Source organism: Onychomys torridus, chromosome X, assembly GCF_903995425.1.
Source record: "Onychomys torridus chromosome X, mOncTor1.1, whole genome shotgun sequence".
NCBI classification, from domain to species: Eukaryota; Metazoa; Chordata; class Mammalia; order Rodentia; family Cricetidae; genus Onychomys; species Onychomys torridus.
In genome coordinates, this window is record NC_050466.1 from 116,047,678 (window position 1) to 116,075,225 (window position 27,548).

Here is a 27,548-nt window from a genome sequence, read left to right on the forward strand (position 1 = left end):
TGTTTCTCCCTCCCCATATCCTGTAGGCAGTCCTTTACCATGTTCTTTCTCAGAAGGCAATGTAATAAGAACGAAGACAGGGGCATATCTCCAGAAAGAAAGATCTAGCTGAGGGGATTTGGCTTGCGGGGCGGGGGGGGGGGGCAGTTGAAATGAACACATGCAAAGACAATATGTTGACACATAGGTATAAAGATATCATAGTGACACCCATAAACAAGCAAATCAGCGAAACAGTTCCCTCCTTCTCTTCTTTCCTCTTTCCCTCTTCTCCCCACCATCCCTCTCTCCTCTCTTCCATCCTTCTGAGCAGTCTCACTTCCTCTCACAGCTTCATAAAAATTGCATCATGACTTTTGCTAACATGCTGCTTTACAATTTAAAGAAACTTTTGTATAGTGACCCAATCTTCACAACAACCGTGGATGTGAGTAAAGCAGGCATCTACTAATATCCCCATTTTATGGACAAGAACTCTGAAGATCAGAGGGACTTTTAGCTCATGAACCATAAGTGGAAAGTGTCAAAACCAGAATTGGGACCCAGGATCGTCCAAATTTATGTCACTACATGCTTTATGCCTTCATGGAGCCTCACTGTTCACTTTCTGTGCATTTCCTGTCCTTTGACCTTTCTTCCCTAAGGTGTCCACAGACCTGTTTTCCTGGGGCACATTATTTTACTGTGAATTAATTCTCTGCATCTCTTCCTTGAATGTATGCTTTTTCAAAAGCAATCATATCCAATGTTTCAACCTATAATGGAATAGTAATAGCTGCATTTACAGAAAGTAATGAGTAACACTTGTGCAGATGGATTGCTCTTTCCCTGCCAGCTTGTTCAGGGGGGTACCGAAATCCTTCTCTTTTTCCCGTTAGGACAGCAGGTTTCAGAGCATTAGCTTTCTCTGTATGCTTAACATGTCTCAAAACACTCTGGAAAACTGGGTGTTGTGGCACACATCTGAACATGGAGGCAGAAAGATCAAGAATTCAAGATAGTCATTGGCTTTTGTAGTAGTTTGAATGTAACTGGCCCCCATAATCTCATAGGGAGTGGCACTATTGGGAGATGCAGCTTTATTGGAGTGGGTTTGGCCTTTTTGGAGGGAGTGTGTCACTGTGGGTCAAGCTTTGAGGTTTCCTATGCTCAGGATACAGTCCAGTGTGTCAGTCAACTTCCTGTTACCTGTAAGATGTAGACTCTCATCTACTACTCCAGCACCACGTCTGCCCGCATGCCATTATGCTCCCTATCATGATGATGATGTACTGAATCTCCAAAATGTAAGCCAGACACCCCTTGCTTTATAATAGTTGCTGTGGACATGGTGTCTCTTCACAGGAATAAAACCCTAACTAAGACAGCTATATATCAAGATAGGTGTGTGTGCAAGTATATGTATACATATATTTGGAGAGGCCAGCCTGAGACATATTGAAACACTGTCTCAAAACACTGAGTTCTGTTGGTCAATGAACTAGATAAAACATCCCAAATCATTGAGCACCTCACCCCCCAAAATGTATGTTAATTTCTCTAGTGCTCTGTTTTGTTCAGTACTATCTATAAGAACAGAATCTCTTTACCTTACTCATTGAATAGAGGCTTCTGGGGACAAGGATCAGATTTTCATCAATTGCAAGATCATGAGCCTTATTTTTACTAAAAACCTAGATGAAATTTCCTTAGTCTTAAAGTTTTCTATTAAACTTACTTATTGGTTGTGGGGGGGGGGGGCAGAGTGCCATGGTTCAAGTGTGGAAGTGTGGAGGTCAGAGGACAACATGGGGGCATTTGTTCTCTCCTTCTACCATGTGGGGTCTCAAGGATTGAACTTGGACCGTGAGCCTTGGTGGCAAACACCTTACCTGATGTTCTAGCTTACTGGCCCTTTCTGTCCCAGAGATCTTTCCCCAGGTGCACTCAGTATACTTAAATTCCAACTCTGTAGACTCAATTAAGTAGAGGGCAAGGTACTCACTTGGGATGAGCAGCAGCTATTCTGGAGAACTCGTTGTCCCACATTGGTCTCCCAAAGGAGGTCTTCTGTTTCAGACCTGTCAGGATGTCAGTGGCTTTGTCAAAGTTTAATGCTGCATGACCAGCCTGGAACCAGAGAAATATAAATTAGAAAAATCAAGTTTGACAGCTGCCTCTTCTTTCGGCCACTTTGAAACCTTTGGTGTGAGGATGAGGCCAGGTAAGAAATGATAAGGAATACTCATTCGTGCCCTATATTTTGTCTTAACATTTGATATTGGAATCATTGTTTTATTTGAACTCACAATGTTGCTATCCCAGCCAGTGAGAAAGAGACGGTAGTTTAGGAAATCCATTTTGCCTAATTCCTCCATCTCTTGTTCCAGGGAGTTCAATAAGTTGTTGAACCAGGCAAAAGCACCTGTCTCTCTGCAGATCCAGTAGAAATAGATCTGAAATCAACAAATTAGTCCACATACCTTTATTAAGTATCCTTTACAATGTATACTGTGATGATAGGTGTGTGTGTGTAAGATACACATATAACACATATGTAAATACATAGACATATCTATGTTTGTTGACCGAGTCTAAGGGTAATGAATCATGTTTATAGAATTGAAGGCTTTCAGTTTGAATGCCCAGAGTTCTGACAAATTCCCATTACAGAAGGAACCTAAAAAGGTTATGTTTGTTACAAGGAGATCATTATGTTCAACAAAAGAAGTCACATTCAGAAAGTCAAATATTGCAAGTTAGCTTGTCACATATAAGAAACATGAAAATAGAATGAGAATGATTTGAGGAAAGGGGGGGCTGTTAGGAGAGGGGCTGGAGAAGGTGAAGGGGGTGGGTGAATATGCTCATAGTAAACGATATACTTTAATGGAAATGAAATTATAAAATAATACTGTGCATAATGAATATAAACTTAAAAAATGAAAAATTTTAAAGTAAAAACAAAAAGTTCAAATAAATAAAAATAAAACAACTTAAAAAGAATCCTGTGAGCTAAACAGTGGTGGCACATGCCTTTAATCCCAGCACTTGGGAGTCAGAATCAGGTGGATCTCTGTGAGTTCGAGGCCAGCATGGTCTATAGAGTGAGATCCAGGACAGGCACCAAAACACAGAGAAACCCTGTCTCGAAAAACAAAAAATAACAACAAAAAGTATTCTGTGTTCAAATGTGACCACTACTGTAGATGCAGGTACACTGACAACGAGAAGTCATCACTCGGGTTCCGGGTTTTTTGGAGATGTGAGTTCTTTTATTTTTTTTTTTATCCTAGGCCTTAAAAAGTATTCTATCCAAAGCCGGGTGGTGGTACATGCCTTTAATCCCAGCACTCAGGAGGCAAAAGCAGGCAGATCTCTGAGTTGGAAGCCGGCCTGGTCTAAATAGTGAGTTCCTGGACAGCCAGAGCTACACAGAGAAACCCTGTCTCAAAAACATAACAAACAAAAAATATTCTGTCCAGGTTATAAAAGGCTATTTTTATGATGTTTAATCTGGCAAGCAGCACTAGCTTTATTTAGTTTGAAGGATTAGAGTGCTATAGGTTTCGCCTCTGAACTGAGAAGATACAAACTGGACTCTAGCAGCCTGGCTGTATTGGCCAGTGCAGAGGCCAAGCTAAACTGCCTGGGCATCCCCTGCTGGCACCTCCTAGAAGCCACCTCTGTCCTACTCAGCTATGACTCATTCCTGTCTCCAGAGAGGTTCTCCTGCCCACCTTATTAAGGGTAAGACCTCAGGCTATGATGGCCTTAGCCTGTCAGGGCCAGGCCAGGGGGGAAATGACATGTGGGAATGTACCTTTTGTGTTTTGAGCTTGTTGTCTGCACGCTGGAATTTGTACCAGATAGATTTCAAGATGGAAGCAAAGGGGGTGACCCCAATCCCTGCCCCAACCAATACAGCCACTTCATACTGGAAAACATCTTCACTGACTGTGCCGAAGGGACCATCCACCTCAATCCTACCAAATGAAAGAAGACAATAAAGCATTAAGTCTCATCTCCATCCTCAGCCTCAATCGTCCTCCCAGAAACAAACTGCAAGCCCAGCCGCTACCTGCCCACTCATTTTAATGATAGGCTCTCTGACCAGACTTGTGTTTCAGAAAGGAATTGTTTTCTTTTTTATTAATCTATGTCCTGTTTTGAGTCTCTGAAGGTCTCAAGGACCTACCTGGGCATTGGTGAGTGCTGTTGTTCAAATGCCCTTATGAGATTTTCTGTCCAGTCCCCTGCTGCTCGGATATGAATGGAGAAAAATTCTTCCTCTGGAGCAGAGGTCAGAGTAAAGGGATGCCACTCCAGGAAGGAAATTGAGGGGCAGTTTACAAATACATACTGCCCCACTTCCATGCTAAAGCCACGCTTTCGCATCTGCAATTCCAAAACTTTAGATGGGTGCATGACAACCTGTGAATGAAGTGCATAAATCATTAGAGGCAAACTCTGAACATGACAAGGGCAGACATTCAAAAAAATGAGTAAAGCCTGAGTGCTTCTGACTTATACAGTATGAGGTCAAGTCCCCTCTGAAAGGGAGCAGCCGTGCCTTAGCTCCAGAAGATGGTTGCAATGTGGAACTGAGATTCTGTGCTGTCAGGGTTTCTCATACTTCATGAGAAGGACAAAAACAGCTTTGGTATTATTGTATTTTAATTACCATAGAGAATAATAATGGATTTCATTATGAAATATATATATATATATCACATATGTGTGTTTGTGTGTGTGTGTGTATCACTGTACCTTGCTTTGTTTTGTTTGTTTCATGCTTCCCCCCTCATTACTGGTTCCCTTTCTCCCCCAAATAGTCACCATTCTGCTTTCACATCACAATTTCTTCATCCCTTGCATAGTTCTCCTTTGCTTTCATACTCTATGTACATTTATGTTTAATTCATATTTAAATTTATATTCCAAATATGAACGACAACATGACATTTATTTGCCTCTCAGGCTTATTTCACTTAACATTATAACCTCTGGTTCCATCTATTTTTCTGTAAATTTCATTCTTCTTTATAACTTAATAAAATTCAATTTTGGCCTTTTTTTTGGTGTTTTTTGTTTGTTTGTTTTTGTTCTTCGAGATAGGGTTTCTCTGTGTAGTTTTGGAGCCTTTCCTGGATCTGGCTCTGTAGACCAGACTGGCCTCAAACTCACAGAGATCTGTCTGGCTCTGCCTCCCAAGTGCTGGGATGAAAGGTATGTGCCACCACCGCCTGGCTCCCATTGTATTTTTTATCGATTATTTTTATTTATGTATGTGTTTGCTTGTCTGTGTATGCACCACTTGCATGCAGTGCTCACGGAGACCAGAAAAGGGCATCGGATCCCCTGAAGCTGGAATTAGTCATTTGTGGGCCTCTGTGTGGGAGCTGGGACCAGAACAAGAGCAAGTGCTCTTAACCACTCAGCCATCTCCCCAGTCCCCAAGAAATGTCCTTTTAAAGGGGAAACTTACAGCTGGGCAGTGGTGGCGCATGCCCTTGATCCCAGCACTTGGGATGCAGAGCTAGGTGGATATCTGTGAGTTCAAGGCCAGCCTGGTCTACAGAGCAAGATCCAGGACAGGCATCAAAAGCTACACAGAGAAACTCTGTCTCAAAAAACCAAAAGAAAAGGGGGGGGGGGAGACTTCCATCCAGTTTCTTAAAATGTTAGTAACCAGGTCTTTATTTTAGTTTAGGTTACAAGAACAACTCCAGGGCCTTGAGCACAGTGAAAAAGCACTCTACCACTGAGCCAGCCACATCCTCAGTCCCAGTTCACCCTTTAATAATCACTGTGTACACAAAACAAAATGCATTTGTGGGTAAACTCTGGCTCAGGTCCTCTGTTTGTACCCTCCAATGCAGATCCATGCTAGTAGTTCCAGAGCCCTATTTCCCACAGTTTTGTCCTGCACCAAGGAAACTAAGCATGTTTCCTCCTTCAAAATCATTTTTATGCCTTTGGGGTGAACATCGTGACAATTTAGTTCTGCACTCAGGTAGAACAGAACTTTTATCACTGCAATGGAAAGTGTATATTTCTTTACCTTTGTAATCACAACCTTCTGCTGGGAGCGATAAAAGCGAAGGATCCTTTCAAAGATATATAGAGCAATCGGTGCAAGAATCCATTTCCAAGACTGCACAAAAACAGGATAAAGAATGAAATTACCCTTAAATCTCTCATTCAGGACTTATTCATGTAGCAGTTCATTTCTTCATTTAATGCATGTGTATCAAGTTCTCTACTGTGTATCATGATCAAGCCACTAATTTCAGCAATGTTTAGGAAGGAAACAAGCACCAAACAATAGTTTTGTTTCTCATTCTGTCACTAATAAAATAGAGCATCCCCTCAAATTACAGCTCATATCAGGGAGCAAATGCAAATGGCAAAAATAAGGCATAAGGGTACATGTGTATGTGTGTGGTAATATTGTGTCCCCCCAAATATTGTGCACCCTAATAAACTTATCTGGGGTCACAGAATAGAACAGCCACTAGGTAGACCTAGAGGCCAAAAAACGGTGGCATATACACCTTTAATCCTAGCATTCCAAAGGCAGATATCCATCTGGATCTCTGTGAGTTTAAAGCCACACTGGAAACAGCCAGGCATGGTGACTCATGCCTTTAATCCCAGGGAGTGATGGCAGAAAGCAGAAAGGTATATAAGGCATGAAAATCAGAAACTAGAAGCTTTTGGCCTGGTTAAGCTTTTAGGCTTTGAGCAGCACAGTTCAGCTGAGATCCATTTGGATGAGGACACAGAAGCTTCCAGTCTGAGGAAACAGGATCAGCTGAGGAATTGGCAAGGTGAGGAGGTTCTGCTTCTCTGATCTTCCAACAACATTCACCCCAATACCTGGCTTCAGGTTTGTTTTATTAATAAGACCTTTGAAAATTCATGCTACATATGTGTGTGTTTTAAATTATGTTTCAGATTTTAAAAGTTGAAAATCATGAAAAAAGTAAATGCACAATAGAAATAAATGATCAAATCAAAACTAAGAAAAAATGTGTGTGTGGAGGGGGTGTAGAGTATATGGTTGGTGCTACTGGTAACAATACACCACAAAACACCAAAAGGAAGTAAACTCTCTAAAACACAATATTACTTTAGTATGTCAAGTTGGAAGTCAAGTTTTAGCAGTAATGTCCAGATTGACTGGGATTTGGAGCAATCCATGTGTTCACATGTAACTAATGGATGTTGACAGCATCTTCCTAGAGGGTAATTTGCCAGCACATCTCAACAGTGTCAAAGTATTCCCTCTCTTTGATTTTACTTCTAGAAAATAGAAATCGAAAAAAAAAATAACAAGGGTTTGCATAAACCCCATGGCAACTATATTGACCAAAATATTTACTAAGAAAAAAATGACCAAAACGGCACAAACACATGTTTTAAAATTTTTGAAAGGAATATTTGACAATAGAGGAAAGACTCCATGACATACATAGGATTACTGCAGATTGTAGAAATATATTAATTTTTAATTCACTTCTATTTTATGTTTTTAAAGTATCTTTAATAAATAAATGTTATTTTTCTAATTTTTAAGTGGTGGATGTGTTAAGACTATCTTTTTATAACCAAGTGTGGTGGCGAACACCTTTAATCCCAGCACTCGAGAGGCAGAGGCAGGAGGATCTCTATGAGTTCGAGGCCAGCCTGGTCTACAGAACAAGTTCCAGGACAGCCAGGGTTACACAGAGAAATCTTGTCTTGAAAAAAAAAAGAGTATCTTTTTGTAAATGTTTGTGGAAGAAACATTTGAGTAGCAAAACTGGTATCCTCACTCAGGATGCTTCATGGCCAATCAAAGTAACTCCTGAATTTAAGTACACCTCAAAATAGGCCAATGTAAGGTGTCTCCAGCACTATATGGAAAAGATACACTGATGAGCCATATCCTCTCCTGGATCCCATGAAGAGCAAAGAATCTAACAGTGTAAGAGCAATGGCAGGCCCAACACGGACCTGCCATCTGACCATTTCATATGTGCATCAAGGGACTGAAAAGGTAGAGAACTACCAACTGTCTCAGAGGCTTCAACTCAGTTAAGTCCCCACTGTTGATAGGATGCACTCTAATCCCATTCATCTGTCCATCCACCCACTCATCTGTCTAGGTCTGGTCCTGCACTTGGACCTCCACAGGCTCCCTGGTCCTGCGCCTCGCCTCTGCGGATAGACTCAGTGCTAAAACTCTGCTCGGTTATGATGCTGTGGCTTTGCTTGAGCCATCTTCAACAGCTCTCCAACAGGAGTTATTAGCTGACTGCCACAGATAATCTCTTTGCAGCAGTATCATCAGCCCCTGCCTCTGCTTCCAGTAAAGTCACCCTGAAATTCCTCAAGTCAACTGTGACCTCTCTACTTCTTTGTAGCTATTCTATAACCACATAGCTAGATGGTAGATACTTTTTTAAAGATACTTTTAAATTACTTGGCATATTAGTAAGGACCCAAAAGTCTCCTAACAGAATGCATTGACCAAGTGTGGAGAAATACTCCTATGTACCACTGGTAAGAATATAAATATTTCTAAGTACTTATAGAGGGCGATTACGCAGTGTTTCTAGACTTGAAAATTCTGATTCTGGGGGTTTATTCCAATAAGTTTACTTGTATATACGTTTAGTGACATGTATTAGGCTGTTAATTATATCATTACTTGATAGAACCAAATATTGGAAACAGGTGTCCAGCAGTAGAACTAATTCATATAGTAAGATGTTCAGTGATGATAAAAAGAAAGAAGGATCTTATAGGAACTTGTCATGTGGGCACTATGTCAGAACCACAGATGGATACATTTGTCTTATTCTACAATGTAAGAATTTATTAAATAGCAATAAATTCACAAGCTACTGTAGGTTGTGCTTTGAGAAGTAGTCTTGGTTGGGGATTTAGCTCAGTGGTAGAGCGTTTGCCTAGCAAGTGCAAGGCCCTGAGTTTGATCCTCAGCTCAAAAAAAAAAAAAAAAAAAAAAAGTTGTCCTCTGACCTCCACACATGTGCTACCCAAAAAAGTGAATAAATAAATGTAATCAGATGATTAAAAAAAAAAGAAAATACAAGTTTTTTTTTTAAAAAAAGAGAAGTAGTCTTGATTTCCCTTAATACCAGGCTATTGGCAAACACCAGTTCATAAATTTCCATCTTAGTTATTGATATTAATTCTTAGATAGCATATTATATGTGAGAGGCCAGCTGGGAGACCGGCTCCCACATTTTACCCCAGGGTACTCTTGAGGAGTGAGGGATCAGAGATTTAGATAGAAGAATAGAGGGGAGAGAAAGACAGAAACAGAGGATAGCCTCGGGAGGGCCTGGATCCTTATCCACTGGCACCTTCTGTCTCTTCTAAAGGGTTTTTTAAATGAATGCCAAGGGGTGGATCAAAAGACCTCCCCCAGCACAGCCAAGTGCAGACCCTTTCCAATCACCTAGTAACCATGCACATGGTCAAGCAATCCTCTAATGCAGCTCCACTGAGTAAAGCAAGCTCAGATCTCACTAGGAAACCTTTGTGAGCCTCCACAATTATACATCATATAGTCTATGAATTTATTCATTCGTATCATTTAAAGATTTAGTCATTCTCAGAGTACTTTGAGGCATCACAAGTTGTTTTTCTAGTTCCACTGATTCCTCAATGTAGCAAACATTATGAGCAAGCTAAGGTAAACTATATCGATGATAATTACCAGAGGATATACATTTAATTCCCCGAGTTTATGTATTTATACTTTTATTTACTTATTTTTGGTAGTGTTGAGAATCAAATCCAAGACCTTGTGCATGCATCGATCCTCTTGTCTCTACCTCTCCAGAGCTGGGATTACAAGTGCATGCAGCAATGTCCCACTTCTTAAGTAGGTGCTGAGGATCTGAACTCAAGTCCTTCACCACTGAGCTATAAATACAATCCCTGGAACTCAGTCTCTCTCTCTCTCTCTCTCTCTCTCTCTCTCTCTCTCTCTCTCTCTCTCTCTCTCTCATGTTTGTGCATGCATGCAAGCACACATGTATATATGCATAGGCATGTGGTGGCCTGATATCAATGGGGTAGTTTCCTTAATCATTTTCTACCTTATTGTTTGGCACAGAGTCTCTCACTGAATTTGAAACTTACCAATTTGACTTCACAGGCCAGCAAGCACTAGGGATCCTCTTGTCTCTACCTCCCCAGGGCTGGGATTCCAAGTGCATGCAGCTATGCCTCACTTTTGATGTGGGCACTGAAGATCTGAGCTCATCCTTATGCCTGTGCAACAAGCACTTGACATGCCATCATACTAACTATGAGATGATAATTGTCAAGCATGCTAGAACATTAAAGATAGCCTGCTCCAAGCATGCTTTGATTTTTCTCCGTGAAAATTTTACTGGGATCTCACAGCTGAACTTTGGAACAACACAGGGGTCAAGGGTTTCATCTTTGGGTTCATAAAAACCTAGACTTGAATGAAAGCTCCATTAATTGTTGATGGTGACTTTACTTCATCTTACAGAGTCCTTCCGTCCCAAAATGGAGATGCAAGAAATACTTACCTCAGAGATCATCTATCTCAAGCAGCAAAACTGGACATAGTAAATATTACCAATAACTTTACTTCTATAGGGAGGTCACACAGCATGTAGCAATTAATGGTTGCTACATGCTGTAGCAATTTCTTTTTCAAGAGTCCCTGTAATTGCCTGTTGCAGATGACTTTTTTGGAAGATCATAGATACCTTTCATAGGAAGGAACCAACAATGACAATACTAACAAGGGTAACAGTAAAATAGGAGTCAGTCCTCCCACGGCTTACCTCAGGGGGGTGCCCCACAAAATGAGGACGTCTGCAACTCCACTCATACTTATCCCACTCAAGAAAAGAATTTGAGCAGTTGTTGGGATGACTTTCCCCTATGCTCTCCTCCGTTTGACTCCGGACAATCCCACTGAAACATACAAAGTAGGAGAGTTTGTGACCATGAATTATCCAAGATCAGGGGCAGGGACATGAGAATGGGACCTAAAGAACTTACCCCAGGCCATGGATCCCTAAGCAGATGATATAGACGATAAAAAGGTGATGTGTATACCAGAAGAGCTCAAAATAATTCCTACGGATAAACTCCACAGCTGAAGTCACCATGAGTACCAAGGCTGTTGTGGCAATCACTCCAGTAAGGCCAGCAACACTGGTAAATGTTGCATACATCACTGTCTGTGAAAGGAGAAATGTCAGCCTGGTACAAAATCCCCCAAGAATACCATGATCTTCTTGATCATGACCAGATACCCAGGCTTTTCCATCAAATCACCTCACCGTGTTTGGAGACTGGATGGGATTTAGCCAAGAATCTCCTTTCTCATGAGATAGATTGGAGAGAACAGAGGCAAGAGATCCATCCATGGCCTGCTGGCTTCTACTGTAGCGTTCAAAGTTAAATAGGTGTGCAATGACATGAATAGCTAAGTGGAAAGATGGGAGGTGTCAGGAACATTATGGCAACCATACCCCTCTGAAATAAGAGACCTCTACCTATAGTGCCCAGCAGAATACTGAGTCCACAGTATGTATTCAACACAGAAATGTCCAAGACCTCCTTCACCACCACCCATTCAGTTCCCAAAGAAATAGATTATATACTCCATGAATATGAGTCTAAAAGGGTGTTTCATAAAGAGTTCCAGGTGCTCGTTAAATATTTTTTAATGTTTATATGCACAGGCGAATGACACTGTGCCTTGAAAATCACCTGTTGTCCATGGTTGCATGCTTTGCCCGAGTTACCTGTGAATACGCAGATCATATATGCTACCAACTTATGAAAGATGAGGTTGTGATCCAATGGCTTTCTCAGTGTGCGGTTGCAAAACTACAAATGCAAAGTCATCCTGGTCAGGTGTCACCAGCCAGTCTTAATGAAATTCCACCAACATGTCTGCCTTAGTCACAGCATACCAGTCCCCCAACCGTCCTCATCCACCAAAGGAGACCTCTGGGTTCCACTCCTAGGGACTTGGTCGTGAACTGTTCAGGGGCTGTTTCTTTAATGTGAAGGCTGAGCTGAGCACAGCCAGAACTCACCGAGCAGGTACCCCTCAGGAAGGACAGCAGATTACGACACACAGGAAGCAGGATCACCATGCTGTTAAAATTCAAGCAGAAAGCAGAGGCTCGGGCAAAGGCCAAGGCAGTCTGGAAGAAAGGAGAAAGGAGAGACTGCTACTTTATCTCAGCATCTAGCAGGTGAAGACTGCTCCAGTCCAATTTTCTAAGATGAGAAATGGACATTGGAGTAACCAGCATACCAGGCCAGTCTCTCTGCCAAAGGGAGAAAATGGGCTGAGCTTACTAACTGGAATTGAGAAATTCCCATGACAGTGTTTTGGAAATATTAGGTGATATATTTACTAATGTGAACATGAATAAGATTCACTAATTCCACATTAGCAAATACTGTCTGTGGATGCAATATTTTGCAATGGATACTTTTATTTCATGCATTCAACTATAATTTTATTGCTTGCCCTTTATAAAATAGCCTTGGAGATCATATATACTTTTATATATTTTTAACTAAAGCTTATATTTAAAGGTACAATTATGGATGATGACTATTTTTTTTTCTACATTTTCTAATGTTGAAATTTTAAGAAAGCAATACTTGTTTAGAAAATAAAAATTTAACCAGTTGTATATGACATATTTAAAATGGAACACTTAGAGCAATATTCTTAAATATAGCTAGAGACAGAAGGGAGAGCCTTTCTTTGCTCAGTGCTGGTCATGGGACACAGGACCTAGGTAAGCATTGTTCCCTGAGAAAGTGTAATTTCTAAGTGCAGAACTTCAGGTTGATTTCCTTGAGTGACCAGGGAGCATAAAGCAAGAACAGTAAAATGTATAGGCTGGTCATGGCAGCCAAACTCAACTTCTCGACTCTATACAACTGGTCTCCAAGTTGCTTTATGGGTTTGTTTGTTTGGTTTTTTTTGGGGGGGAGGGGGGCTGCTTTCTATGAATTATGACAATCTTATAGTAGTAATTGGGTGGGGGAGCAGCCAGGCTATTTTTCATTGCAATTCAGCTAATAAGTGAGTCTTGCATATTTGCCTGTAAACAACTAAACAGACAAGTATGGGTGAGAATTCACAATTTCTTTTTCTTTTTCTTTTTTTTTAATCTTATTTTTGGAGACAGGGTTTCTCTGTGTAGCTTTGCACCTTTTCTGGATCTCGCTCTGTAGACCAGGCTGGCCTCGAACTCACAGAGATCCGCCTGGCTCTGCCTCCCGAGTGCTGGGATTAAAGGCGTGTGCCACCACCGCCTGGCAAAACAGATCTTTTATTTTCTGGAGCTGAGGACCGAACCCAGGGCCTTGTGCTTGCTAGGCAAGCGCTCTACCACTGAGCTAAATCCCCAACCCGAGAATTCACAATTTCTTAATCTTTTAAAATAATTACTAATGCATACCTCTCACACTCATGGATTGGGAAAGTCAATATTGTTAAAATGGTTATATTAATGAAAGTAGCCTACAGGTACAATGCAATTCCCCTCACAGTTCCACTGACATTCTTCACAGAACTAGAAAAAACAATCTAAAATTCATATAGAAGTACAAAAAGATCCTGAATAGCCGAAGAAATCCTTAGCAGAAAGAATAGTGCTATAGGTGTCACAAAACCTGATCTCAAATTATACTACAGAACTATAACAACAAATTGGCATGGTAATGTCACAAAAACACATATAAAGGGATGGGGAGATGGTGAAGCAGGTAAGAACATTGCTATGTTAGCGTGAGGAACTGAGTTCTAACCCCTAGCACCCATATACAAAGCCAGGCATGACAGCAACATCTGTAACTACAATGCTTGAGGAATGTAGGTGGAAACAGGAGTATCACCAGAGCTTGCTGGCCACCAGCCTAGCTCCAGGTTCAGTGAGAGACTCTGTCTCAAAGGAATAATGTGGAGAGTGATAGAGCAGAAGTCCTGACAGCTCCTGGCTTTTGAACAGAAGTACTCACCCCTATACACACAGATGCACCTATACCACACACAGAAAGTAAATGATTGTATAAAACAGCTATAGGCTGATGGAATAGAAAAGAGGACCCAGAAATAAACTTATATACCTACCCCCACCCAATATTTGACAACAGTGTCAAAAACACATATTGGGGGAAAATCATCCTGATGGTGCTGGAAAAACTGGATATACATCTGTTGAAGGAAGAAACTAAATCCATATAACTTCCTCTGTACAAAAATAGCAATTCAAAATGGATTAGAGACCTGAATTTAAGGCCTCAAACTCTCAAGGTGGAAGACATGGGAAGACACTTCAAGATATAAGTATGGGCTTTCTGCAAAAGACTCTAGTAACCAAGGACATAAACCCCAGAACTGAAAAGTTGAATCAGATGAAATGAAAAGGTTTTTCAGGAGCTAGTGAGATGGCTCAGCTGGTAAAGTTGCTTACTGTCCATCTGAATTTGATTCCCAGGACATACATGGTGGAAAGAAAGAAATGACTCTGGCTGTAGCTTGTTTGTGTCTCTCTGTGTGTATCTTTCTGCGTCTGTGTGTCTTTCTGCGTCTGTGTGTATCTGTCTACATCTGTGTGCATGCAGTCCATGAAAGGAGAAAGGACCGTGGGGAAAGAGCAAGAGATCTTAAGGAAGGTGGAAGAAGAAAAAAATGAGAGAGTAATGGATTACATGTGACATGAAAGCAGAAGAGGAAACATTTCAAAAGAGGGAACCAGAAAGTTGGGCATAGGGGAGATTTAGGAAGGCTCTGCAGGAGGAAGGGGTATAAGAACAAAGTAAAATTGACATATGTGTAAGAAACCGCCATCATGAAAACCCTTTAATTCTTTACATGGCAACTGGAAAAAGGAAGGAAGCAAGGGAGGGAGGAAGAGGGGGAGAGAGAGGGAAGAAGAAATATATTCAACTTTAAAAAAACAACAACCATTTTTACATACAACCTAAACCCAAGACAGTGTAACCTCAGTGAAGCAAGCCAGGTCAAGATTGCCTGGTGTCCATACTGGCTTTCAACCTAGGCAGCACGATGAACAAAGCTGTCCTGCTGCTTTCCATTTCATGCTTCACATGAGCCATGTTCTCCCCCTCTGCTGAGGCACACTCTGCCTGAGTTTGGTAGAGACAGCCTGTTCCACTGCAGATGAAATTGTCTCTGCTCATCTCAAAGCTCTTGCCTTTCCACATTGGCTCCCACAGTGTACTTATCTGAGTCACAGAGGATTCTTGAAGCTAAAATTGGCAAGTCAATTGAAAATACAGGACTATAATTTCCCATCTCCACATTCTGTGGCAGTTATCCATCCGAAATAAATTCTTTTTAGAAACAAACACACAAACCCAAACAACTTTTATTTCACCCAATTGCAGAATGTGGAACTATCCCAATGTATTCATTTCTCTGTATCAACCAATGTTATTGAAACCCTGTGGTCAGTAAGGCCTCATTTACTGGGGGTTTAAACTCATCCCTTTGCTCCCTATCTGCAGCGATTCATAGTTAATTGAGTGGTTGTCTATTCTCCCAAGGTGAGCATGAATTTTAAAATTACCCTATGTAAATGATTCAATCAGTTATGGTCTATTAATATACAGGTCTGATAATTCTCTTCAAACATGAAATGCAGTGGTGTAGGCATTGTAGATATTTTAAAAGCCAGCTTTTAAACCTTAAGCTCGATTGTTTTAAAGTTTTCTTTTGTACCAGTGTATTGTATGATGATCATGTTCCCTCTCTGCCCTCCTGCCTGTCTTTCCCTCATCTCTCCCTGCCTTTTAGTTCTCTTGCCCTCTCCAGTTTCTCTTCTACTTTCCTATCATCTACACATGTGTGCTTTTATTTCTTCACATAAAACTTGAGACCTGCCAATGAAAGAATCCAACAAATTTGCCTTCCCGGGGCTGATTTGATTCACTTAATACAGTTATCTCAGTCACATCCATTTTTCTGCAAATAACCTAATTCTGTTTCTTCTTAACGGTCAGAAGAAAAAAGCCATATACACTGCATTTTGTTTGCCTCTCCCTCTGCTAACAGACCACAAACAGTTCATGCCTGTTAAATGGAGTCTCTCCAGTTCAAGCATCTGCCTATTTGGATAATACAAACCAGGTGAATTTCAAGATACCAGCTTGAGGTCCTTGAATGCAGAGCTGGGGAGAGATGCTTACTATTGTAAGCTGGGATGAACTGGCTCCACTAAGATCACATAAAAAGATATCAAAGACACATTGAGTGTAGGAAGTGATTTCCACCCAGTATCTGTAGTGTGATCCTTTTTTGACTGAATTAGAAAAAGTATATGTGAGTCCCACCGTATTTGTAGACATATATATTAAACAAGAACAACTTTCACTATATTAAAATTAAAAAGTAAATGAACAATATTACCTGCCTTAGAATAGAAACAAAATTTGTGCCTGTTGCATTTGTGAATACATCAGTGTGACTGTTTAACACATGCAGCAATCTATTAATAGTGCTGATCTCTGGGGAGTGGGATAAAAGGGATTTTCATGTGTTACTGACACACTTTGATCTCACTGAAAGCAACATCATTTATAGTTCTTTTTTTTTTATTGAAAATAGATTTTTTTTCAGGGACTGGAGAGATCGCTCAGTGGTTAAGAGTACTGACTGCTCTTCCAGAGGTCCTAAATTCAATTCCCAGTAACCACATGGTGGCTCAAAACCATCCATAACAAGATCTGATGCCCTCTTCTTGCATGCAGGTATGCAAGCAGAGCACTCATACATAAAATATAAATAAACAGAATTTTAAAAAAGAAAATACTTTTTTCTCATATATCCCAATTACAGTTTCCCCTCTCCTTACTCCCCCCAGCTCTTCCTCACCTTCCTTCCCTTACAGATCCACCTCCTTTCTGTCTGTCACTGGAAAATAAGCAAGCTTCTAAGTGAATATATAATATAATATGATATGATATGATATGATATGATATGATACGATATAGCAAAAACTATACAATGAAATAGAACAAAACAAACAGAAGAAAAAGAACTCAAGAAAAGGCATAAAAAAAAACAGAGAACATGAGACCTTGGAACACTTGATCCTAAATGGGATGTCCCTATCAAATCCCTCCCTCAGGGTCCGGGGAACCCTGCAAAAGAGGAAGCAGAAAGACTGTAAGAGCCACAGGGGATGGAGGACACCCATAAAACAAGGCTTTCTAAACACAATAGGACCAATGCATATACAAACTCACTGAGACTGAGGCATTATGCAAAGGGCCTACATGGGTCTCTACCAGATGGAAAGAGCTGGTAAGAGAAGTGGACATGGCCCCCATCCTTAACTGAGAAGCTATCTCCAATTGATAACCACTTGCAAATGAAAATTGTTTCCCCAAAGGCGTCTCACTAGGGAAACAAACTATTCTTAAGTGTAGGCTGCATGCCCAGCAGGACATGGCCAACAGAAGACAAACTCAGTGGTATACTGGAGGTTCCTTGTCTCATAATGTCCTGTCAGGACTTTTTAAAAAAATATTTATCTTATTTAAAAATTTTAAACACATTCATACATATGTACCCTACAGGTCCTTTGTGTATATATTATGGCTTCCAGGTTAGTGTTTTTATGGAATTCCTGAGTGGTTCTCTATGCCCATAATTCATTTTTAAATTAGGCTTTAAAAATCGAAACAGCCACAGGATATGAGTATGATTCATTTCTCTGCAACTGACGTTTTGGTCATGAAGTAAGCAAGTGCTTAATACCTAGTCATATTTATTGCATCGTCCTATTAATAAAAAGCTATTTTAAGACAAATTAACACTTCCTTTGGAGTTTTAGTTTCTAAAAGGGGATAGAGAATGAACTTTTAAAATAGAAAACAGCAGGATGAAATAAGCAATGAACAGAACATTCAAATTCACTGTGATCTCAACATGTGTCCTTTGATTATAATGAGAAAAAGGTTTTTTAAAGGAGAGCTTCCTTTATATATGAACATTGAGTGAGTCTTTGGGGAAACCTATTGAAATAAAGCTATGTCGAGATGAAAGTGTTTTTAACAAATCCCCTATCTGTTACTCCATAATACAGAGAAATGAAAAGCACATTTTCTGTCCTAACCAGGTAGGGCCCAGGTGCACCCCTCTGGGAAGCAACTGCCTCACCTCCACGTTTCCACCTGGCCACCTCCAAACCGGTGTACTCAGCTAACTCCCACCCCCTTTTCTTTACTTGACCTGGCACCTTTCCAGCCTTCTCATCTCTGTTCTTACCCGGAAATAATCCAATGTTTCTGTAGACCTTGAGTTCTGCAGCAGTGTACAGCCTCCCTTCTAACCTACAAAACCCCTGGGTATCCCTCTTTTTTCACAGGGAGGCATTAAACCACAGCAGTGGTTTCCAAGTTTTCCTTTAAATTTTAATTACGTGTGTGTGTGTGTGTGTGTGTGTGTGTGTGTGTGTGTGTGTGTGTGTGTTGTGAAAGTCAGAGGACAACTTGTAGGAGTCAGTTCTTTCCTTCCACCACGTGAGTCATAGGTACCAAATTCAGGTGATCTGGCTTAGTGGCAATTGCCAATTGCCTTTACCTGCCAGCCCATCTTGCAAGCCCCAACCAAGATTTCCTTTTTAATTTCTCTATTTTCTTTTTTATTTGTTTTTATTTATTCCTTAAATATTTTAATTTATAATATTATAATAATTAACTATGATGTTAATTAATGTGTATTAATTAATATACATTAATATTATTCAGAACATTATTTTGCATTGCTAGAAAGTGAACCTGGGACTTGAGCATACCAGACAAGTGTACTACAATTTATATTTATCCTCAGCAAGCTCTTAAAATCATATGCAGGAGTTTGGGGATTTAGCTCAGTGGTAGAGCACTTGCCTAGTAAGCACAAGGCCCTGGGTTCGATCCTCAGCTCAAAAAAAATCATATGCAGGAGGCCATATGGCAGGTGAAGGCTGCTCTGGCCAAAGTGGAAGTAGAGGCAGGAGTTCTGTCTAGGTAGCCTTCTGGCTCCCTGTAGGGTCACCTGAGCTTTGAAAAACCAGTTGGGAGTCACTGCCTAATAGTTTTCATTAGTTCATGTTTTCATTATTAAGCCTGAAGAGTATGCACACTGTCAGATGTAGCAAATTAGAACTTCACATGAAGTCAGGCATGGTGTTACACACCTTGAATCCCAGATTTCTAGAAGCCAAGAGGCAAATGAGACCCTGTCTCAAAAAAAGTCTCATGAAAGTGAATATCTTTGTATACTTATGTATATAACTGGAGTGGAGTGTCTATATATCAACATGGCTCATCATTTATCTGAAATTCAAATTTGAATGAACATCTGCATTTTCCCCCTGGTAAACCAGAAGGAATCAAAGAGCTGGGTCAGAAAGGAGCAGCTAGGGAAGGTTGTAACAAACAACATCAACAACAGAAGAAAACAGTAGGCAGGCCTGCTGGCACCTGCCTAGAATCTCAGCTCTTCGGGAGGCTGGGCATGAGGATGGCAAGAGCGAGGCCATTGTGGGACACATAGGAAAACTATGTCTTAAAAAGAAAAACCCAACATAGAAACTGTCCACATCACAAGCACAGTACTCACCCCAAGAATTTCTCTTGTGTAAAAGTACTTGTCAGACTTCTCATAATTCAGGAAGGCATACACAAACATAAAAATGTTGAGCCCCAACCAAGAAACCTAGAGGAAAAAACAAGCAAGTAATATGGAGGAATTGGGAAAGATGTACGGAAGGTTTAGGAAATAATATGGACATCTTGAGCATTTTGTGTTCATCCATTTTCATTTTAAATTAATATAATCCTGCTAGTATCCAACCTGTTTTCAGAGTGGACAATCTGAGACATGCATCAGATGCTAATGAGGAGGGTCAGCAACCTGAGGCCCATGACCCACACATGGCTCATCATCAGATTTGCATGTACTCCAAACTCAGAATGTTTGCAATTTTGTTTTCACTTTAAATGATTGAAAACATCAACAGGATAACATATCATGACACATATATATATATATATATATATATATATGAGATTCAAATGTCATTGACTATAAATAAAGTGGGATTGGGATACCTACTGTTTTCCATATCATTAATGGAGGTTTTTGTGATGCTATGGTGAAGCTGAGTAGCTGGAACAGAGAACAAATAGCTTGCAAAAACCTAAAACATGTGTCTAGCTTTCTTCAGAAACATTTGCCAGTTCCTGGACTGGCAGGAGGTTTCAAACTATCACACTAGAAGATGGCACTAAGTGACCATGTGAATTTCTGAAGAAACAAAGAATAAATTTAGCATCTTTTAAACAATGCCCACTGGAAAAAGACTAAACCATTACCAGATGGGTCTGCCTCTTTAATTATACCCTGACATATTATTTTCCTGCTTTTAGATTGTGAGACTTTTTTGCAAACTAACCTATTGTTTTGGACTTGTGTGAGCTGTAAGGACTGTGTGTGCCTATCTAAACCTCTGCACATTGAGTAAGAGGGTAATTTGGAACCCACTATATGTTGCCATGGAGATAAATCAATTGAACTCTAGCCTAAGTTTGGAGGTGCTAGTCTGCAACTTAGCAGATCTCTAAAGCACTGGGATGCCTTTTGATACACCCCTGACCCCAAATCACTAAGAATCATTTCAGCCCACTGGCAAAGGGTGTTAGACTGGGGCATGGCCCATTCATAGTCCCTAGAAATAGACCACTCACAGACAAGGAGCAGTACAGTAAAGTGGTTCTAAGTGTGAAACTGGGGTCAAACATCTGAGGCTCAAGTGCTAGTGTCATCATTTAGTACCTCTGTAATCTTAGACATACTAAAATTCTTGAATCAATTCTTTCACCTATAAAATGAGGTATCTGTCTCAGAGCCATGTTGTCGGGCTTGCAAGAACTAATGCATGTGAAGGGAGTAATGCAATGCCTTATGTATAGTACAAGCTTAAGAAATGTTAACTATATGTTGAAGTTCTATCATTACCAAACTAGCTTGCTCACTCCTAACTTCTTTCTTCCTTCCTTCCTTCCTTCCTTCCTTCCTTCCTTCCTTCCTCCATCCTTCTGTCTTTTTTTGCTCCCTCCATCCCTCCTGCCTTTCCTCCTGTTCTTTTGTGTGTGAGATGGGGTCTCATTGTACCTGGTTTGACCCAAGCTGGTCTTGAATTCCTAGGCTTAGACAAGTCTTCCACTCCAACCTCCAAAGTAGCAGGAACAACAGGCACCACATCCAATCAATTCCCTCCTGCCTCCTTTGCCCAGAATCCTTTTTTCAGAATTGAATGGCTTTTAGAGACTGATGTAGCTAGAATTTTTCTGGTCCTGCCTGGCTCATAGTCAGGACAAATCTCTCTCACCCGACAGTTCCACAGCCGCTCAGACCCAACCAAGTAAACACACAGAGACTTATATTGCTTACAAACTGTATGGCTGTGGCAGGTTTCTTGTTATCTACTTCTTCTATCTTAAATTAACCCATTTCTATTAATCTATACTTTGCCACATGGCTTGTGGCTTACCAGTACCTTACATCTTCCTTGTCATGGCGGGGGCTGGCAGTGTCTCTCTGCCTCAGCCTTCCACTTCCCAGAATTCTCCTCTCTCCTCGTCCTGCCTACACTTCCTGCCTGGCTACTGGCCAATCAGTGTTTTATTTATTAACCAATCAGAGCAACACATTTAACATACAGAACATCCCACAGTAGTTTGATGCCAGTGCAAAAAGAAAATTGAAAGCCATAGATACTTTAAGAATAATTAAAGATTGTTCATGTAGATCTCATCCATTTCTCTGTCATTGGGTGATCCCTGTGTCTTTCTTAGGGTCCTGTTTTCTAGGAAGCCTCCCTGGAGTTGTGAGTAGCAGTCTAGTCACCTTTGTTTTACATCTACTATCCTCCTATGAGTGAGTGCATACCATGTTTGTCTTTCTGACTCTGGGTTACCTCACTCAGGATGATTTTTTCTAGATCCATCCATTCGCCTGCAAACCTCATGATGTCATTGTTTTTCTCTGCTGAGTAGTACTCCATTGTGTATATGTACCACATTTTCTTTATCCATTCTTCAGTTGAAGGGCATCTAGGTTGTTTCCAGGTTCTGGCTATCACAAACAATGCTGATATGAACATAGCTGAGCAAATGCCCTTGTGGTATGATTGAGCATGCCTTGGGTATATGCCCAAGAGTGCTATAGCTGGGTCTTGGGGGAGATGGATTCCTAATTTTCTAAGGAAACACCATATTGATTTCCAAAGTGGCTGTACAAGCTTGCATTCCCACCAGCAGTGGAGGAGAGTTCCCCTTGCTCCACATCCTTTCCAGCATAAGCTGTCTTCTGTGTTTTTTGATTTTAGCCATTCTGACAGGTGTAAGATGGTATCTCAGAGTCATTTTGATTTGCATTTCCCAGATAATTAGGGATGTTGAGCAATTCCTTAAATGTCTTTCAGCCATTTGAACTTCCTCTGTTGAGAATTCTCTGTTAACCTGGATGTGAGTGGAGGTAATGAAGGGCAAGTTTCGAGGGAAAGAGAGCTTAGGGGAGCAGGGGATCCCAGCTGTATTAAGAACAGAAAGGGAGAACAAGGTATAACAGACCATGATAAATGAAGACCACATGAGAATAGGAAGAAGCAAAATGCTAGAGAGGTCCCCAGAAATCCACAATGATACATCCTCTGTAGACTACTGGCAATGGTCGAGAGAAAGCCTGATCTGACCTAGTTTGGTGATCAGATGGCCAAACACCCTAATTGTCGTGCTAGAACTCTCATCCAATAAGTGATGGAAGTGGATGCAGAGATTCTCGGCCAGGCCCCAGGTGGAGCTCCAGGTGTCCAATTGTTGAGAAAGAGGAGGGACTGTAAGAGTGTGAATTGTTGAGACCAACATTGGAAAACCACAGGGACAAATAGCCAAACTAATGGAAGCACATGAATTATGAACCAAAAGCTGTGGAGCTCCCAGCTTGAGCAGGCCCTCTGGATAAGTGAGATAATTAAATAGTTTGAACTGTTTGGGAGGCATCCAGGCTCTGGGACCTGGACCTGTCCTTAGTGCATGAGCTGGCTGTTTGGAACCTTGGGCTTACACAGGGACACTTTGCTCAGCCTGGAAGGAGGGGACTGGACCTGCCTGTACTGAATCCACCAGGTTGAGCTGACTCCCCAGGGGAGTCTTTGCCCTGGAGGACATGGGAATGGAGGGGAGGGGATGGGGGGAAGTGGCGGTGGGGGCGGGAGAGGGGAGGACAGGGGAACCCATGGCTGATGTATAAAATTAAAACACAAATATCCGTAGAAAAATCAAATTTGAAATAAAAAAAAAGAATAGTTAAAGAATGAGACCATGAATCTGAGGAGTGGGAGGTGTATGGGAGGATTTGGAGGAAGGAGAGGGGAATGGTATAAATATAGTATTCTTATATGAAATTGTCTAACAAATAAAATGGGAGGGAAATGAATTTGGTGAACAGAAAAAAAAAAAAGCTCCTTTTGGGGATCAGAAATATTTCCAGATGTGAGATAGACACAGGAACACAAAGCTCTGTATCAGCCCACTGGCACTTGTAGGCCCAGGAAGTGAATTAACAGCAACATCTGGGAGTCAGGAATTGCGTTTCCCACTGGGAATGGAAAAGAAGGTGAAGTGCAAGACCTGGTGAAAAAGAGGAGTCAAAATATTCTAAGTTTGGCCATGTGATCACCAGACTAGGTCAGATGAGGCTTTCTATCGACCATTGCCAGCAGTCTACAGAGGATGTATCATTGTGGATTTCTGGGGACCTCTCCAGCACTCTGCCTATTCCTGTTCTCATGTGGTCTTCATTTATCATGGTCTGTTATTCCTTGTTCTCCCTTTCTGTTCTTGATCCAGCTGGGATCTTGAATTGAATCCCCAGGGGAGTCTTGGCCCTGGAGGAGATGGGAATGGAGGGGAGGGGCTGGGGGGAAGGTGGAAGGGGGGGAGCAGGGAGGACAGGGGAACCCATGGCTGATGTGTAAGATAAAAACACAAATATAATATATAATTTTTTAAAAGGAGGGGTAAAAACAAACAAGCAAAACAACAAAAAATATTCTGAGTAATTTATTCATTTTTTCAAACTTGTACATGCTAGAGACAGCAAGAAGTTGAGCTTGCCAGCAGGGCTGCCAAAGAAAGGGTAGGAAGTAGAAGCCAGAGAGTTAAATGTGACTCATCCCTATAAGTGATGAATTTCCCCAGCTAAAAAAAGGAATAAAAGGAGGGGGAACTACAGTGGCTTTTAGAGCAACAAACAGCCTTTACCCGAAGCTAATCAATTCACTTAATTAGTCACCCATCCCTTCTCCAGCTGATCTATAACCACCCACACATGGAGGACCTGAAGTCTGGAAAGAATAGATAATTTGGTCAAGGTCATCCAGTAGCAGAACTGAAGTACTAGCCAGATTTCCCTTCCCCTAAGCTAGTGATCTCTTTGTTATAGTGCAGAAGAAACTAAACACAGGACACTGAGTATTAAAAATATAAATCATGGGATAGCCTGACTTAAAAAGCTCTTGGGTTTTCATTAAGCACTAAGTAAAAATTCCTCCAAGGTCACTGCGTACTTTTTCTCTGAAGCACATGAAAATCCTATAGGGCTAAGAAAAGCAATAGAAAAAAAGAGTCAAGAGCCCCAGAAGAGAAATAAAATACTCAGAGTGGGGAAGGACGTGGGAACCTCACATTTAGGTGTGACTTACAAACGTAGGAAGAATGATGTGAGAAAAAAAAGGTGGTGTGTATGCAAGTAGGTGTCTGTGTTTGTGTGCATGTATGAGCATGTGTGTATACATGTGTGTGTGCGTGTGTGTCTGTGTATGTATACAAATGTGTGTGTGCCTGTGTGCAAGCATGTATATGCAAGTATGTGTATGTGTGTGTAGAAAGGGGTTCCAGGGGTTGGGGATTTGGCTCAGTGGCAGAGCGCTTGCCCTGGTTCAATCCTCAGCTCCAAAAAAAGAAAAGAAGAAAAAAAAAAGAAAGGGGTCCCATATAGATGGAATGGTGAACAAGTTATAGCCTGAATACCAGTGAACTGGGTTGGAGTCATAGTGTGCCAATTCACTGTGTGCAGTCTAGATTGATGTCCTTCATAAAACTCGGGGAACTGTGTAATGCAGTAGCTAGCCATCAGGATGTAGTTATGAAACATTTGAAGTGTGCTAATTCTGATTGAGATGTACTGTGCATGTAAAGTTGACATGCTCTTCCAAAGACCTAGAAACAATTGGACAATAGAAATTATATTGAAATTGTCTATATTGATGACACGCTGAAAGAATGCCCATGAATTGCATTGCTCAAATCTCATCTGTTTCTTTTTATCCTTTTCAGCGCAAGTGTGAGTTAATTTAGAAATTCCTCAAGTGACTCATAGTATATTTCTATTGAGCATTGCTGGGTCAAGATGATCTTGAAGATCATTTTCATCTTAGCCAGTCGATTATTTTATGAAATCTTGATGGCAACAATATAGGGAAGATAGAAAATGAAGATTCCATGTCAACAGTTGGAAATAAGACAGAAAAGAGAAAAAAATGGAACAAATTTCAACTGCAAGTCCTCATGGTTTGGAAACACGAACAACTGCAAATCATTTGGCTTTGTTCTCTCATCTGGCCTAGAGTTGGCTTTTTCTAATTGATAACTGGCTTTAACAAGCCAAATAATTGCTATAGATGCTTTCTCTTTTGAACAACTTCACAAATATTAACAAACACGATGCCTTCTTACTCTGATAAAATTCCTAATTAATAGGAAATGAAATACCACTTACCAGAAACAAAACTGAAAGCCAGTGGTTAGCCAGCCAGTTTCCCATTGTCAAGTGGAAGTTTGGAGCCTCCAGAGGAGCAGTGAGGATTCTGGGAACTCTCTCTCAAAACACTTCTTTCTGCCCAGCTCAAGGTCTTAGTGTGCAAGATGCAAAAATGCACACCTACTTACAAAAGTTCCAAAAGTGAATTCTGCCTTCCTCTTCTAGATGAAACTGTGTTATCAGCTTAGGTAGACAAGCCCTGCCTATGACAACCACAGGGGTTTTCCCTGATGAGGTTTTTGCCCTTTCAGGAAATAGCAATCTTCTTGTGTCAAAATAGTCTGTCTGATAATCTTAACAAAGTGACTTCATAAAGCACTACTTTATGAGATAAGACATTTGTTTAAATTTTACATGAGAAACATAATTAGGCAGAGACTATATAAAGATTAACTACAAGAGATTCAAAGGGGGAAGCATGTGTTTTAAGGAAGTTTCTGTTTTATTTTGTTTGAGACAGATTTCATGTAACTGGGCTGGTCTTAATCATACTGTGTGGCTGAGGATGACTTTGGGCTCTGATCTTCTTGCCTCCTGGGATTATACGAGTGCACCCCACATCTACTTTATGCAATATTGGGGGTCAAAAATAGGACTTACTCCACATTAGGCAAATACTCTATGAAACTGACATACATTTCCAGACCAAGGAAGCCTTTTGGAGCTGGACCATCAGGAGCTATATCAGTATCAGAGCAGCAGCAGCCACCAGACCATAGTTCAGCTAACTCAGAAATTTTAGTAAACCAGTTTCCCTGAAGGAGGATTCCAGACTGATTGCACCTTATTTAAAACAAACACAGAGCTTTCAAAAGTAGGGAGGTGGTTGTTCTTTAGTATGGTGGGTAAGCTAGAGCTCATTGTTGAGTTCTGGGCACTGAAATTATTCCTTTCTAAAAAACTAAGATACACACACAAGAGTACACAGTGTGTGTGTGTGTGTGTGTGTGTGTGTGTGTGTGTGTGTGTGTGTGTAAATTACAGAATAATTGTAAAGAATTAATACCTAAGTTCTGACTTTGTGGTTTAAAAAAAAAAAAAAAAACATTGTTCCCAGTATCTTCAAGTCCCTAGGGGTTCCTCTTTAATCATGTCTCTTTTCTCCCCTTCACCACATGCAACCTGAGATCTGAGGCACTAATTCCCCTTTTGCTTTGAATGTTTCATAACTGTAAGTGCATGGCTCACAAACTCTTCAGTTATTTCCATTCTGATTTTTGTGAAAGAAATATAGCTGTATGTATGCATTGCGTGCTTCCGTGTTTTGCTTTCTTCAACAGCTTTTCCTTGGAGAGTCAGACATGTTGGTATAAGTAGTTGCAATTCAGTTACACTGCCTGAATCCATTCATTCATTCTACTGTTGATGGAATGATGATGGGATAGTAGTAATGGAGTGCCACAAATACACCGCATTTTGTCTAAGGCTTATACCCCGTAGTGGAATTCCTGGATCCTGAGATTTGCAAATGCTTTTCACAGATATGCTGGTCTAAAGCACTCATGGAACTGCCTGCTCCAATGAGCACTGTAGAAGAGTCTCACTTCCTTCATGTGAACTTTTAAGGTTATTAAACTAAGCATCTTTTAATTCAACTGTTAGAACTTGCATTTTCATTATTAATAAATGTCTT

General features: G+C 40.7%; 1 protein-coding gene across 3 annotated transcripts in view; it reads right to left on the reverse strand.

The window, feature by feature from the left end:
- The window catches only part of Nox1 (NADPH oxidase 1), a 28,718-nt gene extending 2,773 nt beyond the window's left edge, over positions 1-25,945 (reverse strand). The window contains exons 1-12 of one of the 3 annotated variants that reach the window (XM_036175397.1): positions 25,874-25,945; positions 19,652-19,747; positions 12,090-12,200; positions 11,793-11,877; positions 11,325-11,470; positions 11,041-11,222; positions 10,821-10,953; positions 6,044-6,136; positions 4,178-4,413; positions 3,803-3,965; positions 2,289-2,435; positions 1,985-2,109 (exon numbers count right to left, since the gene is read on the reverse strand). In XM_036175397.1, coding sequence (XP_036031290.1) covers positions 1,985-2,109; positions 2,289-2,435; positions 3,803-3,965; positions 4,178-4,413; positions 6,044-6,136; positions 10,821-10,953; positions 11,041-11,222; positions 11,325-11,470; positions 11,793-11,877; positions 12,090-12,200; positions 19,652-19,747; positions 25,874-25,918 — 1,562 coding nt within the window. In that variant the 5' untranslated portion in view covers positions 25,919-25,945. The remainder of the gene's footprint in view (positions 1-1,984; positions 2,110-2,288; positions 2,436-3,802; positions 3,966-4,177; positions 4,414-6,043; positions 6,137-10,820; positions 10,954-11,040; positions 11,223-11,324; positions 11,471-11,792; positions 11,878-12,089; positions 12,201-19,651; positions 19,748-25,873) is intronic. The other 2 variants (XM_036175395.1, XM_036175396.1) reach the window with 2 other exon arrangements.
- Between the last annotated feature and the right edge of the window lie 1,603 nt (positions 25,946-27,548).